This window comes from Aphelocoma coerulescens, chromosome 3, assembly GCF_041296385.1.
Source record: "Aphelocoma coerulescens isolate FSJ_1873_10779 chromosome 3, UR_Acoe_1.0, whole genome shotgun sequence".
Taxonomy (NCBI): Eukaryota; Metazoa; Chordata; class Aves; order Passeriformes; family Corvidae; genus Aphelocoma; species Aphelocoma coerulescens.
Genome location: NC_091016.1, coordinates 65,485,592 through 65,508,865, shown reverse-complemented (window position 1 = coordinate 65,508,865; position 23,274 = coordinate 65,485,592). Strand labels below are relative to the sequence as shown.

The 23,274-nt window shown below is 37.6% G+C and overlaps 1 protein-coding gene across 2 annotated transcripts in view; it reads right to left on the bottom strand.

Moving 5' to 3' along the window:
- The window catches only part of RGS17 (regulator of G protein signaling 17), a 68,908-nt gene that overhangs the window by 1,481 nt on the left and 44,153 nt on the right, over positions 1-23,274 (bottom strand). Inside the window, exons 3-4 of one of the 2 annotated variants that reach the window (XM_069008550.1) lie at positions 3,834-3,923; positions 1,745-1,979 (exon numbers count right to left, since the gene is read on the bottom strand). In XM_069008550.1, the coding sequence (XP_068864651.1) occupies positions 1,745-1,979; positions 3,834-3,923 (325 nt within the window). The remainder of the gene's footprint in view (positions 1-1,744; positions 1,980-3,833; positions 3,924-23,274) is intronic. The other variant, XM_069008549.1, reaches the window with a different exon arrangement.

The following is a 23,274-nucleotide window of genomic DNA, read 5'->3' as shown; positions in this document are numbered from 1 at the left end:
TACACGACACAACTATGAGAGACCATTGGGGCTGCTCAGCCAGTGAGTGTGGGCAGGACTACAGTGCTATGGTAGCTTTGAGTGGCAGTGTTGCAACCATGTGTTTGAATAGATTTCAAGCCCAGGCCATTCATTTCTGCAGAACAGAAAGGACACACTAAGATTTAAGCATTTCTCCCCCTGACACACAGGCACACACATTTATATCAACAAAAACAGTTTGTGCATCTAATTGGTTCTTCAATGTCAAACATAGTAGCTGGGATAAAAAACCCCTCAAATTTGGAAGGATAGTGGGGTTTTGAGCCACTGAGTGTAATAAAAGTTAATTGCACTTAGAGAATGTAAAAAACCAAAATTAATTATGGAACTGTTAGTTTGCATTGTATTTTTTCAGTGACTCACTAAAGCCAGATGGCAAAACTAGCTGGGATTACTAAAGGTATTTTCTTACTAAACAGATGAATACAAAGTATCTGTTTAGAACACTAAGACCTTCTGCCTCAATAACTTCTTTACTGAATGAGTCATGCTAAATATTTTAGCTCTTATGCCAAAAGGTAACATCTGGAATGGGATGCCTGGATGAACAAGAATTTTTCAGTTCCCATGCTGTTCTAATGCATTGCAAACAGTTCTTGTTTGCCTCCTAAGATTTCCAGTATGGGCAGGAGCAACTGGATTGATGAGATCCGTATGCATCCAGTGCGCCAAGTTTGCGAGTAGCTTTGTTAAACTCTAAGTCAAACAATGCTTAGTTAGTGTCTGCATTTTAAATGCTCATTGGTCTTAGCTTAAAAAGACAATTGAGCATTCATCACATACCTATCTGGTAAAAATATGTATTAGAAGAAAAATTTATTATTAGCTTGCTGTACTGGCAATTGTATTTCACCCCAAAGCAAAAGTAGACACTATGGCACAAGTGAAGATAATGGAGTTATAAATCACTTGGCTTCATTCATATGGATTAAGTTGCAAATTATTACTGAACACAGTGAAGAAGTAAAATGTAGGAATCAAGGTCCACAGTGAGCATAAATTATGCCATTGAGTAGGAATTCAAATGCAATGCACAGAGACAAGGAGAAGAAGATAAAGGTACATGATGTGGCCTAAGAAAAACTCTTCTATAGTGCTTATATATTTATATATCTCTCTGTATTACAAAACACGGTTTGGTAGCTTTGCTTTTTCTTTACTACAGGCAAAGATAATTTCAAAATTTGTCTATTTCAGTTAAAGGGTTGAAGAAAATCTTATATAATTTCCTAGATATTATATGTTTCATTAGATAAAATATGTCATTTTCATTCTTGGACTCTCACATAGGAATAACCAGCGGAAATTTGGATTTTCTCCCAGACAGCTGTAGCAGCAGATAAATCTATAATGATTCTGATTTAAATTCCTTAATTTTCGTGCTTTTTCTCCAGAAATCCATTTGCATTACTTACTTCCTCTCTCTGTCAGACATGTAGCGTTACTAAAGAAGCAAACCTGTTTCTCAGCCTTCTCTTACTGGAGTTTCTCAGCCTTATAGAGAACTTGGATGTGTTGCAGCTGGTAATGCTAAATGGCCCAGTGCCTGCATCTCTACTGTTTCTGTCCCTTCCTTTCCTGATTTATTGTTCATACTAAGACTTTTATATGACAGACTTTCGGACCCTCACCTTGCAGTCCAGGATATAACATTTCTGCTCTGGGATAACAGAAAATGCAAATGTAACATTTACAGCTTTACCTCTTTTGGTGATAGTATAGAAATGTAATCTTCATATATAAGTCTTGCTTTTTCTTCAATAACTTTCTTGTTCTGTTCCTTCTTCAGATCTTCACATGCGAGCCAGAAAAGCAGGTTCTCCTCACTATACTCCGTTCTAAGAAACTCTCTGAAAAGGTTCCTCCCAGCTGGTGTTTTCATCATCTTGTCAAAATTCTGAGCCCAAGACAAAATTTCATCTGCAGTAGGGTTTTGGCTGCAAAAGCAAATATCATTACAAATATGCTACTATTTTTGTAACAGTGTTTTCGTACATTCATCCAAAAATTCCCCTTTCAACTGCACTTTAGTCTAAAGTGAAAACTGGAAGCAACAAGGCTTCAGCAGTGACAGGGGAATTTCGTTTGCTCTTCACTTGTGCATCCCTTATCCCAATAGCCCACTAAACGTGTTTAATGCTACGAGACATGCACTTGACTTTCTACGAGTTTTCTGGTAGTGCTCTTAGCCATGTTGCTCAAAGACAAAATCCCACAACAGCAATGAATTCCTGCCTCTGCAGTTAAAGGAGATTCCAAGAAACTGGAAATAGACTCTATTTCATGAGGAGTTTAGATGACACCTGATGTCCCTGCCTGCCTCTGATGGTGACAGTACATGATTTGGTTTAGGAAGAACAAGAAAAACAAAAGGCTCTTGGCAGCCAAAAGCATACTAATGTGGCCCAACAAAGTAGTAATTCAGAGAGATTTTAAATTAGCATATTTCTCTGTGCTTGTACCTAAGGGTTGCTAAGCTTTCCTCTGTTTCATGCTATTGACCTGAATGATGATCTTTTGGCATGAGATGTGATGGATTTTGCTGGCAAAACTGGAAAGAGAAGAAATGGGGAAAAGTCCTTATTCCCATTTCCTGAAGGAAAATATTTGTGGCTTTTACCAGTAGAGGCACTGGGTAAGTGATGAGACTTACTTGCCTTCCTTATCCAATAATGTACCAATGAATAGCTTAAGAAAGTCATTCTCCAGGTTACTTAACAGTTAAACATAGTTTCAAACTTAATTTTGAGCACTCACCCTCTCCTTCCTGATCTAACACAAGAACTTTACTAGCTGTTGTCAATAGCTTCTGTATAACCGTGATGCACAATAAGTGACATTTGTCTACATAATTTCTGTTCAAGTTAATTTATCAACTCCTACTCTGCATGCAAGGCAGACTGGATGATGGGAAGCTATTTGTGATGAATCACAAAGTTTTTAATGTTTAAACTATCTTGCAAAGTAATGGTAAACTGAATAAAAAAGATTAAACACAGATTTTAAGGTGAACAGTCCTCTCAGGACTTTGCATTGTCTGCTGAGGAGAGGGCAAAGAACCTGCTGAGGTGGATGGAGCTGACAAACTTCCTTATTGTCTGTTGGGAAGCTCTCTTCACTATAGTATTTTGTAGAAAAATATCATATTGTCTTCTCATAAAAGACCATGATTAGCAATAAAGGAAATGAGTTGTTTGGGTTGTTTTTGCCATCACATATGTTCTTTAAAGTTTTAATTTCCTTTTTATGGGATTAGAGAACTCAGGGTCCCTGATAGATTACCATTTTTCCCCACACAATAAACATGGGCCCAAGCTTTAGACAGAAGTAGAAGCTTAGACTTTTAGTGTGTTTAACCCAGTTTGCAAGGTATATGTTTTTTGGTTAATTCCAGTGAAACCATAGTTCAAGCTGTTTTATGAAAGCGCCCATATTAAAAACCTGGTCATGAAGTACACTTGTGACAATTAGTTTTTCTTCTTGTCTGGATAGACAGGAAAAAATGCTCTCACAGGTAGCAGAGGCTTCTTAAAGAGACTCACATATGGAACCACCCATGCACCTTCCATTCCTCCCAGTGGTTCTTCCCCACAAATAAGAAACTGTAAATAAGCTTGACTTATGAAGGTCTCTGCTGTCATTTCATTGTCAGGACAGACTTTGCTTCCTTTCATATAGAATTTTTTGGAGGAAAAGCAATTAAGAGGACATTCCCAAAGAATTAACCCAAGACAATTCTTGATATTAGTTAAAGACAAAATACTTACTACACAACAGTTTGACCAACTTACCATTCTTCTATGACTTGGATACTCTCCAGTTTGGTCGTATGTGTTGGCCTTCCTGCATTGTCTCCTCTCTCTTCATTCCTAACAGTGAGGCTGCAATGTAGTACAACACTTTATTTTGTCTAGAGAAAGTTAATTTAAAACAATGACTATAGTAATGCAAACTTTTAAAAGATATAGTCCTATATAGGGTATCATTTTTCACTCTTGCCTCTAAAATTTTGGAGAAAAACTTTTACAATTACTTTTCCCCTGAACTCTGATGAATATTAATTTACAGTTGCTATTACCACATGAAGTTTTTTAGAAGCTCACAGTTTATCCACTGAAATATGGGCAAATACTTAGAGGTCACTTTTGGAGTGATTTCACTTAGTTAACTGAGAATGCTAGCAACAGTATGAGTAGGGGGAATATGCACTTCTGAACTGGACATTGATGGGGCTTTGATGCCCCACCAGTCTGGATAGTTTTTCCATCTTTATGAATCTTCCCTTTTCTCTCTCCGAGATACAGTGGCAGTAGATGGCTCAAATACAGAACTTAGCATGTGGCAGCTCCTTATGATTTCCTCTTCTGACCTAAACTTGTTTTCCATTCCAAAAAATAAAACATACTGGCCTCTGAGCAGAAAGGCATCCATTACCCTCATATTATCACAAGCATGGGAAAGAAAGACTTCCTTTATGCAAGGATGTTTTTAATTTTTTTTTTCTTTTTTGAGCTGCTAACTAGAATCACATTTTTCTGCAAATATCTTTTAAATTAGATTTGCTATAGTGGTGAAGACTTCCTCTGTGTGTGTTCTCTGTGAATGTTCTGGAACATGGTATTGCCAGCAAACCCACAATTCCTGGTAACCACTGAAATAAAGTATGTTTTGAGTGACATAGATATTCATATGGAAACCCTGGTTCTGATAATTAAGCCTAAGAAGTGGAATGTAGTAAGGAGATGGAAATTTCCTTTCATCAGGAAATGTGTACAGTTGAGAGAAAACAAGCAACCAAGTAAAAAATCCCCTTTCCAATCTCAAGCTCATATTTTGAATATTAAATATTCACCATACAATGATGCTCTCAGTCACCCTAAGTCTTGCTAAAAAACATATGTTTGTAGCATAAAGCTTCTCCCTCCCCCACTAATCTGAATAACTTCTGCTCAGCTCTAAGAAGAAATCCCAGCTCTGAGACATCTTTAGCACAAATAATCTTTCTTTATAGGTTCTCTGCATTTATGAGTTTCTTCAACATTTTTTAAAGCATTTGGCAGAGCTAATAGGTATTCTCAAATACTCTTCTAAAAACTGGAAGTTTAAGCTCCCAGGTAAAGCAGAGCACATATTAAGACTTAAACATTACAAAGACGTACACTTGCAAATGAAGCTCTTTGATACTGGTTGCTCCTTCACTTACCTGCCAAGACCTTAGTTCAGGCCCTTGGTCCTGCTTCCCCTGTTACAGCGTAGGAATGCAGCTCCAGTGCTGCTAAGGTTGTTAGGGTGTCATCAACTGCTGCAGGAGAAACAACACATCCTGAACTCTGGGGTTGGCAGGTAAAAAGCCTTTCCGTCTCCTCTGACCTGTTGTTCATCAGTCTACAGAGGGAGCACCCAGGAAAGACAGAAAGGAGTTCCATATACAGGAGGAGAAATAAAAAGGGACCATCCACTTTCTTTCTGTCTTGTAATCTTTAAGTCCACACATGTAACTGCTTAGGGTCACCTTGCATCTGAACAGAGCACAAAGTTGGAGTGAGGGAGAAGCAGGGAAGGCACAAAGCTCTCTCTCCCTCCCTCCCTCCTTCCCTCCTTTGCAGTCCATAGGTAGAGCAGCATTTGTCTTCTCTGCTGGGTGCAGAGAACAGAGTGTCCTTTGGTTCCATGGAAGAATAACACCATGGAAGGAGGAAACAGCCTGTGTAGGTTGCAAATGCAATAGAGTGTTCATTTGAGTCTGTCTAAAAGAGAATGAAGCTGCCTGTTTTCCTTCCTCCATCACATGAGCGAAAACTAAGCTGTACTGAAATAATTTACTTGTCAAGCACTAGACATTCAAGGTTTGGATGCAGAGTCTTACTGGAAGTAGAAAGTGACTCATCTGAGAGCAGTCAGTATACACTACTAATTTAATCTGTTATCTGGGATCAAATACTGTTTATTTTGCTTATGCAAAATCTCTGCTACACTTGGGAAAACCATCATGGGTTGATGAAGGGGAAACAATGAATAGTGAAGTAGTGAGTGGTGAATAAGAGAAATAGGAATAGGAACAAGAAGGCCATGTTGAATTCATTGCAATGTTTTTTTATCAAAGGAATAACTGATAGACAGTATGCACTTTGATTTTCTTAAAAACCTCAATAAAGAGTTCAGATTGTGGGCCTGGAACATAGTATACCAGTTTTCTGGTATCTATACCATAGTGACAATGCAAGGTACACACTTGGCCCTGAATCCTTCATCTCACCATTCATAGCTGGACTTTAATGGCTGAAGTTAGTCAGCGCTGCTAAATAGAGAACTCTTCAAAGAAGTGTCATACTGGGTTGGAACACGTTTGAGTATTGCATTTAACACTGTGCTACATTTGTAATGCATCTTGGCCTAAATTCTGCATTATGTTTCCTGTGACAAAACCAGCACTACATTTCAACTTCTGTTTATCTTCATCCATCAAGGCTAGAGTTCCATCAAATATGTTACTTTTGATATGTTTTTTCCTGTGAATGAAACTATCATTCTTATACTGAAGTACATTCAATTCAGGCATGTTCTGTTTTCACTCAAGGAACTGCTTCATGATCTCTTAGAAAAATAATTAAATATTTAAGCATTTGTGACTGCAAAGCTAGCTTGAAAGCAGCCTTTAAGTAACTGATCACAATAACAGATTGCTTCCTTTTAACTTGAAATGACAACACTGCACTGCTCTTTCCTATGTTGCTGTCTTCAGCTGGAAACATCCTATCTGTTCACATTTCTCTGTGGAATTCAAGCAGTCCACAGAAGCAAAGGTGTTCTGCATACCTGGAGCTGATGTCCTTGATACATTAACACATCATTGAAGTTATCAGATTGTGTCAGAAGGATTATGCTTATAGTGTAATACTAAACAGACTAAAAGCAACAGGCTAAAGATTAAAAAAATTATTTTAGTTAAGGCTTTAAGAAGAGGAAATTGCTGATACACCTTATCGAAAAGTAGTTAAATGAAAGGGAGGTGTACTAGAGAGACATCTGATACAAACTAACATCTTTGGTGCTATTATTATTTATTAGTTGGAATACACCCAGCAGATATCCGTGAAATTTGGAGATGCAAATTAGCCATGACAAAAGCACAACAAAACTACTAATGCCTTAAAACGGGAGAATTTGGGATGTCTAAAGGTGAGTTTAAATGGAAAGCACAAGCATGAGTTTGTTTTCTGTTTATATGGAAGATTTGTTCTGCCCACTTCTATGCTGATTTTATTGCTCTGGAGAGTACAGTAAAAATACTTCAGTGGCTTGAGCTTGATGCACTTTTAAAATATATCTTGGATTCCTGACTGCTACAAAACCAATAAGTTTCTTGAACTACTGCAACAGTATTATTATGAGTAATTTCTGCTTGGAGTGAATGCATTTCTATTTTGCAACTTCACATACTTTCTAAGTAAAAAATTAATGATCAGGGACTACTTGAAGAAGCATACATACTGAACAAATGACCACAAATAAGATTAAGCTGGTCCAGGTTCCTAGCTGATGTGTTTTTGGGGGAACTGCTGGGATTTAGAAAACCAATCTTTATTTATTTAGCTGCTATTATATGGCTGTTAATATTCAAGTTCAGCAATTAAGTAATTGTTCTTTTGAGTAATTACTTAGCTAAATCAGTATTGAAGCATCCTGTTGCATGAGAAGATAAAGCCAAGCTAATTGGATACAATCATCAAGAGAGTCGAGCAAATATCTCACTGACTCTTCCTCCAGGTGTTTCCAGCTGATGGTTTTAGCCTTTTTGTAAGCTGAATCCCTACTGATGCACTTACCTTCTACTGCCATTAAAAAACTGAAGGTAATTTAGAGCTTGGACCTGATCTTTCATTCTCTGTAAACAAATGGTATTTAATTGCTTCCCAAGAGTCAGGTTCTCAAGGACCAGTAGCCTAAATCTGGCGAATCATTGAAATTACTGTTATCACTATGTCAAGAAAGCATTGTGAATGGTGCCAGGATTAATGTTCTGCCCATGCATGGCTGATACCAGCTATTACTCATTTAGGTATTTTCTCTGTTACGTGCATTATATGCAGTATATCATCACAGTATCTTGCAATTATGTCTGGCACTGAAGAGAATGTACTATTACAACCTCTTGCCTTAGTGGTGTTTTTTGTGCTGACATGCAGATAAGGAGCAGAAATCAAACTGGGACACTGTGAACTAGTTTGGTAGGCTATTGGGTTGGCCATTCAGGAGATCTGTGCTCAGTTTCTACTTTGTAGATGAAGTTTGTAGTCTCTGTTGGGCAGTGACTGCATTTTAGGCTGGACCAGTTTATCTTACACAGTAGGGCCATGAGCCCTCAAGCCACAACAGTAACAGAAAAATCTTCCTTATTCTAGGCCAAAGGTCACATTAAGTCAACTGTTCATACATAATCTAAAAGAAGAATTTTGTTTTCAGATGAAAATCAATATTCAGATAAGATTTTCTGGATAACAGATGTTCTGAAGGTTTCCTTCACTGATCAACCCTTTGATTGAAAGAATGTATCTCACTGGCACTGCACTTCTCCCTATCCTACTCCTAGAAATTTTTATTATCATCAGATCAAGAGACATAATATTTTTAACTTTCTTAAAAAACCCACCACATCTCTCTTCCCACAGAAGACCTCAAGAGATCAAGATTGAATTTTGATTTTAAAATTACAGTGGTAGATGATGTAAAATGACCATTCCCCAGAAGTCTTGAAAAACACAAGTTGAATTTACCAAATAGATTCAGATAGGAAATATCTTTTCTTTTCTGTTTGGAAGAGGAGAAGCCTTTAAACAAACAAATTACTGCACATGCAAACAAGAACACATGTTTAGTGCATTTTCCTGAAATGAGGGGAAGGTGGTTTTTAAAACTCTTAGTGTTGGTGCCCCTCTTTGTCTCAATCTTTCTCCAGCTGGGTACATACCTTCACTCTTCCATTCAAAATGGGTGTGCTCCTAATGATCTCCATGCTCTCTGATACCTTTGCTTTTATTACAAGTGTCTGGCTTAAAACATGTTATATGAATACAAATATATTTTTTCTGGTTTTAATTCAGATGCAAAAAACTGCATGATAGAATCTTTTTCGTTTTTGATTGTAGTTCAATCTGATCAGACTGCCTTCAATACTGTGGTTCAACAGTCAGTGACTGAAAAATCAATTGTTTGCAAATTCTATTCAGAAGCTCACTCCTAAATGCCGAGGCATGCTTTGTTAGATGTCAGAGATAGATGTGGTCCCTATATCCCATATGCTGTATTATAATGGAAAAGACAACTATACTGGGATTCATCAATTTCTTCTATGAAACCTGATTTAACTTATGACTCAAAATCAATTTATCACCTCATTTTTTCCTGGCAGCTAGAATATTTATCCTTGATGTCATTGAATACTAGTCAGGACTGTGTTTGTTTATGCACAGAGACAAATGATGATTTTGCTGCACTGTGCAAATCAATAATAATGAAAAATAACTGCAATATTATTGTGATCCATTCATAAAGAATAATACAGCTAGATTAATCTCAAATCACTGTCTTCTATCTCCCTTTTAATGCCATAAAAATAGGCATCAATGAGAATGAAATGTTACATGAACAATATTATCCAAGGATAACTTGTTTTTTGTAAGCTGAGTAAAGGGTAAAAAACTTGCTTCTATTAAAGTTAGGAAAAGAATTCACTTCTTTGTTATAGTAAGTGAATAATATCCAGAATGGCTATTCTGAGAAGAACTGGACCTATAATAATTATTTTTATGAAGAGGTGATGCCTTGTACTAGACATTTTCATAGGCTCAGATAAACTTGGAATATATCCTTCAGGCCCCTGGCTGTATTAGAGAGAAAGGGAATCCATCTCTTATCTGACCTCTGAGTTTATGTCCTTGTAAGAATAGCAAGACAGACTAAAACTCTAAAACTCTTCTAATAATAACAGTATTTCCAAAATGTCAGCCAAATCTGTGGTAATAAATGAATTCTAGAGTGGAGGCTTGCATGGATGCCTGGAGGTCTGCAAGGCAAACATAAGTGATGTGTAGTAAACTTGTTATTCCCATGTCTGCCTTGGTAGTCTGTGAGAGACTTTGAAGGGGAATGGTGGTCAAAAGCCTATGGAATAACTTGCTTAAACTGGTCTTAATTCAGTCAGAAGAACATAACAATTTTTTACAAATAAGAAACATCAAAAAAATTTGAAGGTTTTTTTTGTCATTAGTGTCAATCCTAGTTCTTGAACAAGATAATGATTTACAGCTCTTCACTGAATTCAGTAAAGAAATGTAGGATGTAAAATTTTATATTGAAAACAAGTTAGAAATTTAATGAAAAATAGCTACATCCTACTCTGAGTAAAACAATTGTCTTGTGCTTAAAACTAAATGATGAGATTGTGTTTAGCAGACTGACATAGGAAAGCAGTCTGTTGGGGGAAAGCCAACAATTACCATAAGGCTATAATCAGCCTACTTGGCAGTGTCCACTGAAACTATAAACTCCTTTCAAAAAGTCCAGGTACCTGTGGTGCTAACTTTTCTGAGTGCCAGAGTTATATTTGCCTTAGGTGATAAGATGGTGCAAGAGGCATATATAATCCAAATTGTTTTTAAAAGAAAAAAACAAACAAGCATAGACTCCAGCTTGGACTCAGCTGTTTTAGAGTGGAAAAAAATATGTGTTTGCAAATTGAATTTATAAAATTGACATCTGATTCTGTGAGTCTTACCTCATGTAACTAAAAACTCCAAACTTTTCTTTTTTAAGAATGCAACTATTTGCAAGGTAACCATCCTGGAGATTTTGTAGCAAAAACTCCTCCGATATTTCAAAGCATCAGGTGAGGGATAGAATGCAGAGTCACAAACCTCCCAGCTCTTTGTTCAGCTTACAGTGTGGTCTCATTGTTTTAGCTTGTAACTAAAAAAACTGCAGTAAAAACCGGCCTGTTTTTTTTTTTTTTTTTTCTCATAGGTCACAAAAAGTAAGATAAAGTGAAATAAGTGATTTTTCTCTTCCAATGCTTTGTCTCTTCCAATGGCTAGGAAACATACAATTTTTTCCTTTCCAATTTTTCTTGGTTTTATTTTCCCCCTTGATTCAGTTTGTTTTGTTGTAGTGTGTGTAGTATTGTAGTTCATATTTGTCCCCTTTTTTAATCTGTTTGAAGAGCATACAGCTGAGAAACAGTCTGTAACAGATGGTTGGGCACTTCTATGTGCTGTGAATGTGCTTTCAACAAAAAAGCTTAGGATCCTCTACTCAGGATCTGGTAATATTAAATGCAGGCAAACTTCTGGCTCCCATGTGCACATTTCTGCACACCATAAATCCTGTGGGCCAAGCAGGAGCATAAGGTGTAAATTTTCAGGTCTGAATTTTGCTAACCAGGATGGATGCAGAAGCTGTTTCACAGGCCATTCCACCAGGGTTTTATGGAGAATGCAGCTGACTGGAACTGAGTTTGTGTTTTGCACAGATTTGACAGTTAAAATTAGTTTACTTCTGAATTGGATTTCTAACAAAATAGTGTTTGTGGAAAAGTTTAATGACATTTCATAATTGCTTTTGATTGTTTTAAAAATAATTATTGTTACAATTTAAAATTAAATAATCAGTTGTCTTGGTTTTATTAATTGTTAGTTACCATAATTCTAACTACTCTTCTGTGAGTAATTCTAGTTAATGTAATAAAAGAACAAATCTAAATGAAATATTATGCTTAAATTTAAGAAGCTCTTTAGAAAAATTACATTCTGTAATAGCAGATTTCCAGTAGGCTTTCTGATAACAAGAAAAGAGATTTTCTGTTAAGAAAACAGCTCATCAGGAAATTCAGCAGCTATAACTCTTAACTTCATGATACACAGAGTATTTACTAGAGCCTCATCTCTCAGAGTCCTGCAAACATCTCCATTTTTCACTCAGAATCATGTTTATACTAAGAGCTGTGCAGAGAAGTGTGAAGAACAATGCCTTACAGCAGTAAAATCCCAAAGCACAGCAAAACCTGCATTTTTCTTTTGTATTTGAAATATCCTTGCTTCACTAAAACAGTCTTGAGATTTCTAGAAGGGTAGCATTGATGGTATGGCTGTGGAGTGTGTGGACACAGGAGTAGAGATGTAGTCAAAACCCCTCGTGCCGACACATGGGTATCTTGGCCCATTCACTGTCTAACTTCTGACATCAGTGCTGTAGCAGCAATCCAGGGTGACTGGAAGAATCACTGCCCATTCTCCTGTGTTTGTTCTTTAGTGCTGCAGTGCTATTTCAACTCTTCTGTGTGAAGGGATAGCTTTCAGCCCTGTGAGATATTTAAGATTTCAGAAGGAAATACACTTCAAAATACTACAGATGAATAGGGTCCTATTTTTCTTCCTTGTGAAAACCTGGACTAAGTTCTGTGAGATCTTTTGTTCAAAGGCTTATGATAAGGCCAGATCATCTATGTTGAGAGCTGTGAACTTTCCCATGAGAAATAAGAAACTTCTCAGTTCATTTGAGATTGTATCTTTGAATGTGGGGGAGAGGGGGTTCAATTTCTTACTGGTTTTCAGTTGCTGTGTTTTCTTACTATTGTGCAGCATTCAGCCTAATTGGTCAAAAGTCAATACAGATTCAACTACAAACCATAAAAAAAAAAGGAGATTGGTAGAAATCACAGTTTAAGATATCTGGAACACTTCAGGCTATCAAGGTCTAGTCAGTTAAGACGTTTAGCTCTGTCCTGATAGTATTAAGTATTAAGCTATTCCTCAGCTTGAGTAGAAGCAGAATTGAACCCAAATGATCTACTGCTTAAGAGTATAATCATCTCTTTGTTAATGGGAAGTCTTGGCCAAGATTTTGGAGTTTATGTAAGATCATTATATAAGGTTATTAAATTGCATCCCACATAGCCCCTTGAAGGTAGATCATCCTTACTGAGATATGAGTGCTAAATTAAAGTAAGTCATAGAGGGATGTGCTCGGTAAAGCAAGTACTTAAAACGTTTTAGCAAATCTGCAGTGTTTCACTCTCTTCCCTTTCCTGTATATTTAATGTTTTAAAATGGAATAGATCTAAAATCTGGTAACCTTTTCTCTTCATAAAGGACAGTCAGATTAACAATCTCTTTCTAAAGCCACAAGCTATATTTTCCTGCTGTATTTTCCATCAAAGTTGAAATTAGAATATGTTTGGCAGACAAATTGGCAAATTTGTCCAAACTACATTTTCCTTTTGGACCCCATGAAAAAATATGAAAGCAAAGCCTTGTAGAATTAAAAATCCACGTGTTAATACATCTTACATTATAGATTGATATTTGCAGTGTGATCTTTGAAGTAATTTTTATATTGATTCTTTTGTCTTTTAGAAAATATTCAGAAGTGTATTATTAATGGAAAAACTAACCTCCTGGAAAACCCTTGATGAAAGGGACCTTCTCCTAAAATAGTCCCCAAAAGGCCCAGAAATGTTTTGCAAACATTTAAGATCTGAGTTTCAGTCTTAAAACTGAGTTCAGTGCACTGAATTCAGTGTTTCCTGATGTTGAGAGGGAACCTCCTGTGTTGCAGCTTGTTTTCCTTGACTCTGGTGTCCTCTCACTGGGCACCACCGAAAACACCCTGGCTCCATCATCTTTGTTCACTCACTTCAGGTATTTATACACATAGCTAAGGTCCTTCGGAGCCTTCTCTCCTCTAGGTGGAACCATGTCAGGTCTCTCAGCCTTTCCTCACACGAGGTGCTCCAGCTCCTCAATCATTTTAGAGGCCCTCTGCTGGACACTAGTATATACAGGGCTCTTGCAGTGAAGAGCCCAGAACTGGACACAGTGCTGCAGGTGTGGCCAGTAGTGCCACGAACAACATATTTAAAATGAGACTACAATTGAGGAATATTTTTGGGGTCTACTTAAAAAAAATGCAATTACATTTACATTTCAGGATGACTTCAGAGTGAAGGTGAGAACTGGTTCTCAAGGTCAGTGCAGGTTAAATGTTATGTGAAAGAAGACTGGCCCTTTTAATGGACGGCCTTGCTGAACGTGTTGTTTTTCTTCCTCTGCTCTTGTGTGACTGATTTAACCTACCTACCTCCAGATATTGCAGCTCAGCAGGAGCTCAAAGGCAGATGGAAACTACCAGTGTGCAGTGTACTTGAACTTCTGAAATAAAGGACAATATCTCCCTCAAACTTAAACTAGCCATGAGCAAAATTTGTAACTGTGCAAGAGAGGAAAGAACTAGTGATTTAAAGCAATCTGACTTTCCTATACTCTTTTTTACTCACAATATTTCTGATCTTCTGAAAATCTGTAAGAGAATATACTTTCTGCTGGATTTTACCTTAGAGAGATTATATTACTTTTACATAATGATAGCCACAACAGGAGTAATTACAACTTTTGTAAACTTTTAGTCCTTTCTAGGATACTTTTTTGAGATTTTTGTTGTCATATGTGGAATGTAATTTCTGTTCAGGTAGGAAACCCAAGACTTGCCAAAGTTTTCTTACCAATGATTTCTAGTGGAGTTATTCTGGCTTTCTTCCATTACTTTAGAATGGCTTCTGCTTTAGGCAACATTCAACTCAAGGATGTATTTCTCTTTTCAGGTCACCCAACAGATAGCTAGTCTGGCTGTCAGCTTCATTCCTTCCTTCAGAATAATATTACCATTCATATTCGATCTTGTATGATGGACACATTTAATTACTAGACAATCTGCAGTGTCCTTACTCCTGGCTACAGCTGTTTTGCAAACAATTCCTTCATATATTTGAGACAATTAAAAGTGACAGTTCTGTAGTATTCAAAGAAATGGAAATTGTATCCCTTGAAAGGGTAGCTAGATGAATAAAAGCCCTCCAAATCACTAGCAAGAAAGCCTAATGGTCTCAATTAATTCTGATAAATGAGCCTAGTCTCAGTTTCTGTTGTGGCTTTTTCTTTATTATTCTTGGTTTTCAGATACCAAAGTAGGAGCAACAGTAACGAATTGAGCTTGAATATAGTCACTACTTCGGTAATGTAGATAGATTCCACAGATTTAGATGTAGTTTCGAAATGGGAAGAAATGCCTGGAAACATTCACACTAAACTCACATTTTTCTTTTTATAAGGTGTTGCAAAGTAATCCAGTTAAAGAGAGCTTTAGGAAATTTCAAAGCACAGTTCCTACTTGGATGTTTATGGACACCATATTTTGTGGAATTAGCCCGGACTAAACTAGTTTAAGCTTATCCACATCACAGTCAAGTAAGATGGGGGAATCTCCCACTTAACATTCTTCCAGAGAACAAACAGGATTGAGACCCTCCATGCCAGTCTGTGTATATTACAGACATCTGTTGTGTTGGTGCTGGTTTCCAAATTTTGTTAGAAAAAGCCCTCAGCTGGGAAGCACTTTCAGCATGGATGTCAACAAGAACTGAAATTACCTATTCCTCCACAATGGGTACTCAGCATCTGCCAGTATCAGGCCCTCACCCAGGTATTTCAGAAGAACCGGAGCTGCCATCTAGACAAATATATGTGCTATGGAATTATTAAGGATGACTAGACAAGACTCATATCTCCTTTGCCTTTCTGACTCACATAATGAATGTCTGACCCACTTTTCCAGTGAGAGGATCTCCATCTAATAAGTGCTACTTACTGGGGGTCCAGACTCATTTCCATGAAATATTCTCATTTTTTCTCTTTAAAGCGCTAGACATTTATTCCTATTTTAACTGACATTTTAAAGCGATTTGGAATTATACATGGTTAAAAAATAAACCTATGTGAGATGGAAATTCTGCTGCTGACAGATTTTAGTAGCCTATTTTTTTCTCTTTTGGTTTGGAACTACAGGCTGCATTTATTCTTGCAGATAAAATAGTCTGGGAGTGTCTGGAGGTTGACTGGCACCACATAGCTCCAGTCCACTAAAACCCATACCCAAAACAGGGTTTTTGCACCTGCCACAGGCCATTGACTGAGACTGCACTTTGGCATTGGCCAAATCTCTGCCAGGGAGTTAATACTTGCCAACAATTTACTGTACATGCTAGCTGCAGCCCATGTTAGACTCTGGCCCTGCTTAGTTTGCTGGTATAGACACTGTCAGTGTGCTTAATTTGGATAAGGGTGTTTTGTTATTGTTTTTGCATGTTGAATAGCAAAGTTTTTATTATTCCACAATGAATAAAGTTCAGAGGGTTTGCAAGGGAGCTTTGGCACCTTTAAAATGTCACCATCTATCAACATGCCTTACTTCAGCTTATATTTTGATCTCAGACCCATTGTGACTTTTCACGTACTTCTCCATTTCTGTGGTTTTCAACGGATTTCTGAGTTAATGCATCTTTGTGTAAATATCTAATTGCAAATTTGTCATAAGAAAACCAAAAACAGCCCAAACCATGTCAGGGGAGATTTCAAAGGCTCCAAAATCCTAATACCTGAAAATCACAGCATAAGCTGCACTTGGGCATTCTCAGCACTCATGACTTCTTATTTTTTTTTCTTTTCTCCACAGCAACAGTCAAGCTGTGCTCTGGTGACAGAAAATCTGTCATGACATTACGAATCTTCCTACAGCCACAGTTCCACAGACAGCAAGCTGAATAGCATTTTGGTGCAGGCAGGTGGGAAATTGGTATGAAGGGTGAGGGAGAGCCAAGATGCTGATGCTCTGAAACAATCCATCTCTTAAACAGCCTCAGAGGAGACACCAAGCTGCTTTTCACCAGTGGAAGTGATTCTGCCACTGCTTTCTCTCCCTCTAGTCTCCTCAAGAGCAGCTGTCCCTGAATACACTCTTGTGTGCTGTGCCAGGACAGAATCAAGATCATTTTCTACAGTTAACTAGATTTAGTCTGCTCTCTCCTTCTAAGGAGCTACTGTTGGTATCTTTTGCAGCACTGAATTAGAATGAGCCTTGTGTAATCCCAAATCCCCTCTGAGCATGTATTTATTCTTCAATTTAGAAGGATTGTAGTTCTAATTTTTTTACTGTAATTTTCTTTACAGAAATGCTTGCTTGAAATAGGACTATTTTCTGCAGTTAGACTGATCAGAGGTTTGTATCTTAGTAGTACTACACACAAAGGAATCTGCATTTCATTTGTGAATCTTCAGAAACATTTATTTAAAATTTGCTAATCTATTATGTTTATAATCTACTCATTCTCTAACCTGCTTGCATTATCACAGATGGGGAAAAATGTCAGTAAACACATGAGCCTCCATCTGTTCCTCAAAATGAAATGAACTTTCAAAGTTTAAATTATTAAGAATAAAATCCTGATACTAGGAAAGCTTGGCACAGAGAGCCCAGGTCTGGTTTTGATGTTAGTGAGGATTCTACCACTAGCTTGTGATGAAAGTTAACAGAGCAGCTGCATAAGAAGCTGTTGCTCCACTCTTCACATTAGCCTTGTGTTTTTATTATTTTTTTATGGGGAGAAAAAAGTTTACCTCATACATTTGAAAATAGAAACATTTATCAGTTTGCATGGACTTGGACTCAGTTTACAGTATTAAAATATTTTCAAACCAGGGTTCTTGGTTGGAAATTAATTTAGAATTATTTATATATGCTGAACATCTGTGTAACATCTTGTGTATCTTTGTGCTTCCACCATGATTTCACGGTTGACTGGCAGCACCTTAGTGATCACCCCTTTGCACCACTTGCCAAAATAAATGCAGTGTGTAGCTCACAGCTTTCTCCTAGAGAAGAACATGATTTTAATTTGCTTTGCATGTCCCACAAAGCAATAGCCTGCATCAAATCTACTTGGCAAATTTCCTGTGGAAACCCCTTTCTGCTCTGGGAGCTGGTGGCTCACTGTACCTGCCCTTATTCCAAGGCTGTGCAAGAGCTTGTTCTCCCACAGGAATTTGGAGGTAAGTGGCAGGAGGCTGAGAAGAAGAAAGGAAGAAGAAAAAAGGTGGTGCATGAGCTTGGATTAAGGGATTAGCTGCTTTTTGATGAGGGGAGGTGAGGTATATTTGATTAATTTAGAAGAGAGCTCCACAGTGACCCAGGCAGGTTCTCGTGATATTCAGTAGGTTAACTTCAGGCTTTCATTAGGTTTTTTTACATTCATATTTTTTTTTCTGTAAATTTTATTTCTAAAGTCCTTTTGGTTTGCCACTAACATCTGGTTTTCCTGCATTCACATCTTACTCTTTAGAAGCAGACACAGGAAAATTTATGGACTAGTAGCTAGGAGAAGTTAGCATATCTGTGAGCTCCCCTACCTTTACACCTTGTGGCAAAGAAATGTGCCCTGCTCTTTTGAAAAGGTAGCATTTCACATCTGCTTCATAGGGATGCTTATCCCAAAGCTGCCTTTACTTGCCAGCTCTGGAGCTTTGGGATAAGCTGTGTACTGAATCACATATGAGGTAAAGGGGTGGTCTGGCTCAAGGAGAGAGCAGACTTCCAGGAATTATTAGGCTAACACTGACAATCTGGCCCAGTGTCACAGAAGGGCACAAGCCCAGAGGTTGGCAAGTCAGGCTGTGTTGTCCTAGGAGAGTTGTGTAAACAAGCATGAACAGAGCCACCTGTCCCCAGCCTGCCCTGAGGACCTAAACTTCCATAAATTTCCAGCAAAATCGCTTCCCCTATCTTAACTCTAAAGGAGAAAGAGCTTATTAAATTTCATACCTATTAGGAAGGCATGCTTCCCTGCTCTGGTTTTTTTTTTTTCGGTTTAGAGATCATCCTTTTCTTTTGCTTTAAAGGGAAAAGAAATTATTTACTTCTGTATTATTTAGTAAGTACTGTTAACTTACAAAAGTAAGAAAAAGTAAATACTTGACAAGCAATTTATTTTTAGTGTGTCTTCTGCTTATTTTTCCAAATGCTGAGAATTTAATTCTTTTATTTTAAGTATCTCAGGAAACCTTGAGAGGTCCTTTTCTGAGGACTAGGTATTTAAATCATCAGTCCACACTCACCCCATGGTGCATTCCAGCAACAACAGGAATGTCTGCCAGCTTTCTCTCATGGCCTCAGAACTGAGGATATGTGGATTTAAAGACAAGGTGATTTAAGACTGATTTTCATGAATACCATATTCAGTAGGTTGTGTGACAAGTCAGATAATGGATTTTATCCAGCTTTAAATACTACCCATCAAAGAACTGATGCTACTTTCTTAAGAAAGCACCAGTGCTGCACATCACACTCTCCTGATCAGATGATACTGTCCCATAGCTGCACAAAGCATGAGCTCCTGTGCTAGGTTAAGCCTACTTTCCCTCAGAATAAATTATTCTCCAGGAAAGAGACAGAATGTTTTCATCTGACCTCTGCAATAGCAAGTGGTAAAAATGTAATATTTTGTGATATTTTAAAGTATGAAAAGGCTCAGATTGGAACATCTTTTCCCATTAAATATTTTTAAAAATATCGCCTTCTATTTCAGTAAAATAGAGAACAGTAGCCTGCACTTCTGTATTCTGCACTAAAGTAACTCCTGATGCATTTTTCCATATTTGCTTTTTCACAGGTGTGATGTTTTGAAAAGGTAAACACAGAGAATTGAGTACATTTGTTTCAGACATGTTGTCCTATGTGTTCAGGGGGGAAAAGAAGAATTAAAAATAAAATCTAAAGCAAAAATATATTCTTCAATATCAGTGCTTTTGTTTCAACGATAAAGATTTTCTTTCCTTGCCAGAAGCTTTACCAAAATCCTGGAGCCTGGGTGACTTTTCTGTGCCAGCCCACCTCTAGTCTGCTCCTAGTCTAAAAGTTGTGCTGCAGACAGGCACTGGAAGAGGGATATGGGTTTTGTTTTTGACATACTTATGAACATGTGGCTGTAATTAATTGCATTAAATTGTTTTTGTGTTCTTTGCTTCTCTGTCCTTCAAACTTTCTACCATAGTTAAATAAAATAAAGTAGCCATGACTGTAGTCCCCAGAGATTATCTTGTATAGACTCATGCAAAGCCTTGACACTACTTTTTGATAGCAAAATAACATTGAATATGCCAGGAAAATGTTATTCCTCTCAAAATACTAGAGCGGTGGGAAGTGCAAAAAAAAAAAAAAAGTGGGGTTTTTGTTGTTTTTTTTTTTTTAATTTAGAGCACACTGTTTGTTAGGAGGAGGATAACACTCAACCCTATAGAGAACAAATATTAATGCAATTTACAGTTGTTCTTAGAACTGTTGCTGCCATTTCATATTCACAGCACAAATGACAGAAATATTTTCTTGTAAGCTCAAGTTAACCGCTAAACTCTTGCAAGGAAAATGTTCCCTGTAATAAAGAAAAATATTTGTGCAGCAACGTCATCAGGAAGAAGTTTCAGAGCAACTCACAGCAGTCAGAGACACGTTATAAGAACCGAAGAGAGAGGTTTCTTGCCAAGAGCAACTCTTGCTTACTGCCAAGATGGCAAATACCCTATCTTCCCTGGCATCTCTTGTGTGTGGGAAACTCTTCCACAAGTCTTCAGCAGTTCCAGTGGTTACCTTTTCGGGTAAAGGCCTTTCAGCTCACTCCCTTCAATCGAGCTACAAGTGAAGCTAAGCAATCATCTTCACTTATCCCCTGGAAGCCTTTTCATGTCCCCCAGACTGCTGTACTGCTAAGGTCTCTTGCAGGGTAGATGTCAGATGCCTTCTGAGCCTTCTGTGTACAGTAAAAGGAGACAGATTATCAGGCATCAGAGTTTTCAAATTCACTGAGCACCTTGTGAAAGGAAGAGGGGATAAAAAGATATGACTCCTGCTCTAGGTGGGAGACAAAGGAGGAAGCAAAAAAAAATTGGCAGAAAAGCCAACCTCCCTGTGCTAGTGCCTGAAGAGTTTTTTGAAGAAGGCCATTTGCAAGTGTTTGCAAGAGAGCAACTGGTTTCATGTCTGCTCAGGAAGCTGGAGTAATGGATTGGTAAATAAGGTTGGGGAGGTGAAATAGCAGGCTTACTCCTCTTACCTCACCAAGCTGGGAACAAAACTATAAAGTCATGGCTTTAAGTACTAAACGGGCAACTCTCTGGAGAAAGCGTAATTGAGGAAATTATGGACTGTGATGTTAGAAGACTTGCTGCAAATTTTGCAAGTCTCAGGCTACCCAAGTCATTGAAATTACACCTCATAAGGAAGCACATTCTTCTGACCTCTATTGGAATGGAGCTATGCAGAAGCTTAAGACATGGGGTGATTTAGTTACAGAGCCGTAGGTACGTGACTGGTACTTATCTGTTAGCTGCTTTAGTTAGGCAGTGTTCCTGAAATGAGTGCCTGAGGTCTATGTCTGGTCAGTGAAGAGAGGAAGGTCTACAGAAGGTCTTCACAGGGATGTATCATCTACTTCTACTGTAAGGGGACAAGCTTTTCCTGTTGGGAACTTCAGAAGCACTTTATTTTTTTCCACTGAGGCGGACTGTTTCCTTCACTACTTGTACTCAGAAACAAGTTAAGAGCTTAAACTACTTGGGCAACATCGTGAGCATACATATTAAAATAAAAATAGCCATTTTAATAATCCTGTTTATCTCCATTCTTTTCCAATCTGAACAAAGCTTGGTAATAAGTCTTGCTTTGTTCCTGTAAACTGAGCAATTTACTGTCCTGACGATTATCAGTGCCAATAGATGTACTGAGTCTGGCTGGGATGGAGTTAATTTTCTTCACAGGAATCCTTATGGTGCTATGTTTTGGATTTTTGACCAAAACAGTGTTGATAACCCATTAATGTTATAGCTGCTGCTGAGCAGTCACTGCACAGCATCAAGGATTTCTGTTTCTCACATTGCCTTGGCAGTGAGCAGGATGGGGGTGCACAAGAAGTGTGAGGGGACACAGTTGGGACAGCTGACCACAACTCACCAAAGGGATATTCCGTACCATATGACATTGTGATCAGCAATAAAAGTTGCAGAAGAAAAAAAGGAAGAATGGAGTTTGAGTGTTACAGCGTCTGTTTCCCCAAGTCACTGTAACATGTGATGGAGCCTGGCTTTCCTGGAGATGGCTGAACTGATGGGAAGCTGTGAATGAATTTTTTGTTTTGTTTTACTTGTGCACACAGCTTTGCTTTATCAATTAAACTCTTTATCTCAATGAAAGAGTTTTGTCTCTTTCACTTTTCTGATTCTCTTCTCCATCCTGCTGGTGAGGAGTGAGTAAGCATCTGCTTGGGGCTGAGTTACCTACAAGGATTACCCCATAACAATAGAGAAAACCTCTAAAGAGTTGTTACCTTTAAGAAAGACATATTAGAGAAAAACAAAAAAAGGTTTGGAATAAGATGTACCGCATAGTTTTTCAATCTAATTTTTTGCTGTTAACAAGTCTCTATTAGGCAAGAAGTTTGCTGTTTCCCCAAACAAAGGTGTGAATATTTGCCTATGCTGTTGTGCAAACAGAAGACTTAATGCCTATTCTGATTTTAACATGTGGTAGAACAGAAGAAAACAAGCATCACATGATTCAAAAAAGGTATTTTCAGAATTCTAATGATTTATTTGGATATATGAACTATTGAACTAACTGTTTGAACAGGAAAAAAGGAAAATATTTTACTAAAATCTGCACATACTCCCTCCATTTCTGTGAATGGTGAAGAAGTTGAGGCAATAAGAGGTTAGTGATGTAAGAGCTATCATCAGTCACACACAGGTGGAAAAACTGAAGAAAATTCAAATCTTGATAGAACATTGCCTTTCCCATTAATGAATCCAGCAACATTTCCAGAAAGGTATCTCTTGAGAAATTCATGTTACTCAGACATAAAGACCTGTGGAACTAGGGAAAGCATGTAATTACGTTAGGTCCAGAGAACCTGTTACAATTGCTGATTAGGATTTTCTCTTACAGAGGATTATCCTAGAGAATTAATTAGCTAGAATCCCCTGCATATGAGAGAATAATAAAGTTAGTTACTTTTTAATTTTTTTTTTGGGTAATTTTTTAGTGTAGACAACTGAGTCAAGAACAGTAATCTGTACTCCTCCTGGACAGTTCTGATTTATAAAACACATTTGGCACCACAATCAGTTACTTCATTTTAATTGAGATTCTGAAACATTTCATACTGCTTTTTCAAAGTTTTGTCCCATCTCTCCTCTAATGGAATTTCCACTACAGAATCATATAAGATACAGCTGGAAAATACTTAATACATCACCTTTCTGTCTTCTTGATTTTAGCAAACATGAGTGATGTAACTATTCCTTTGAT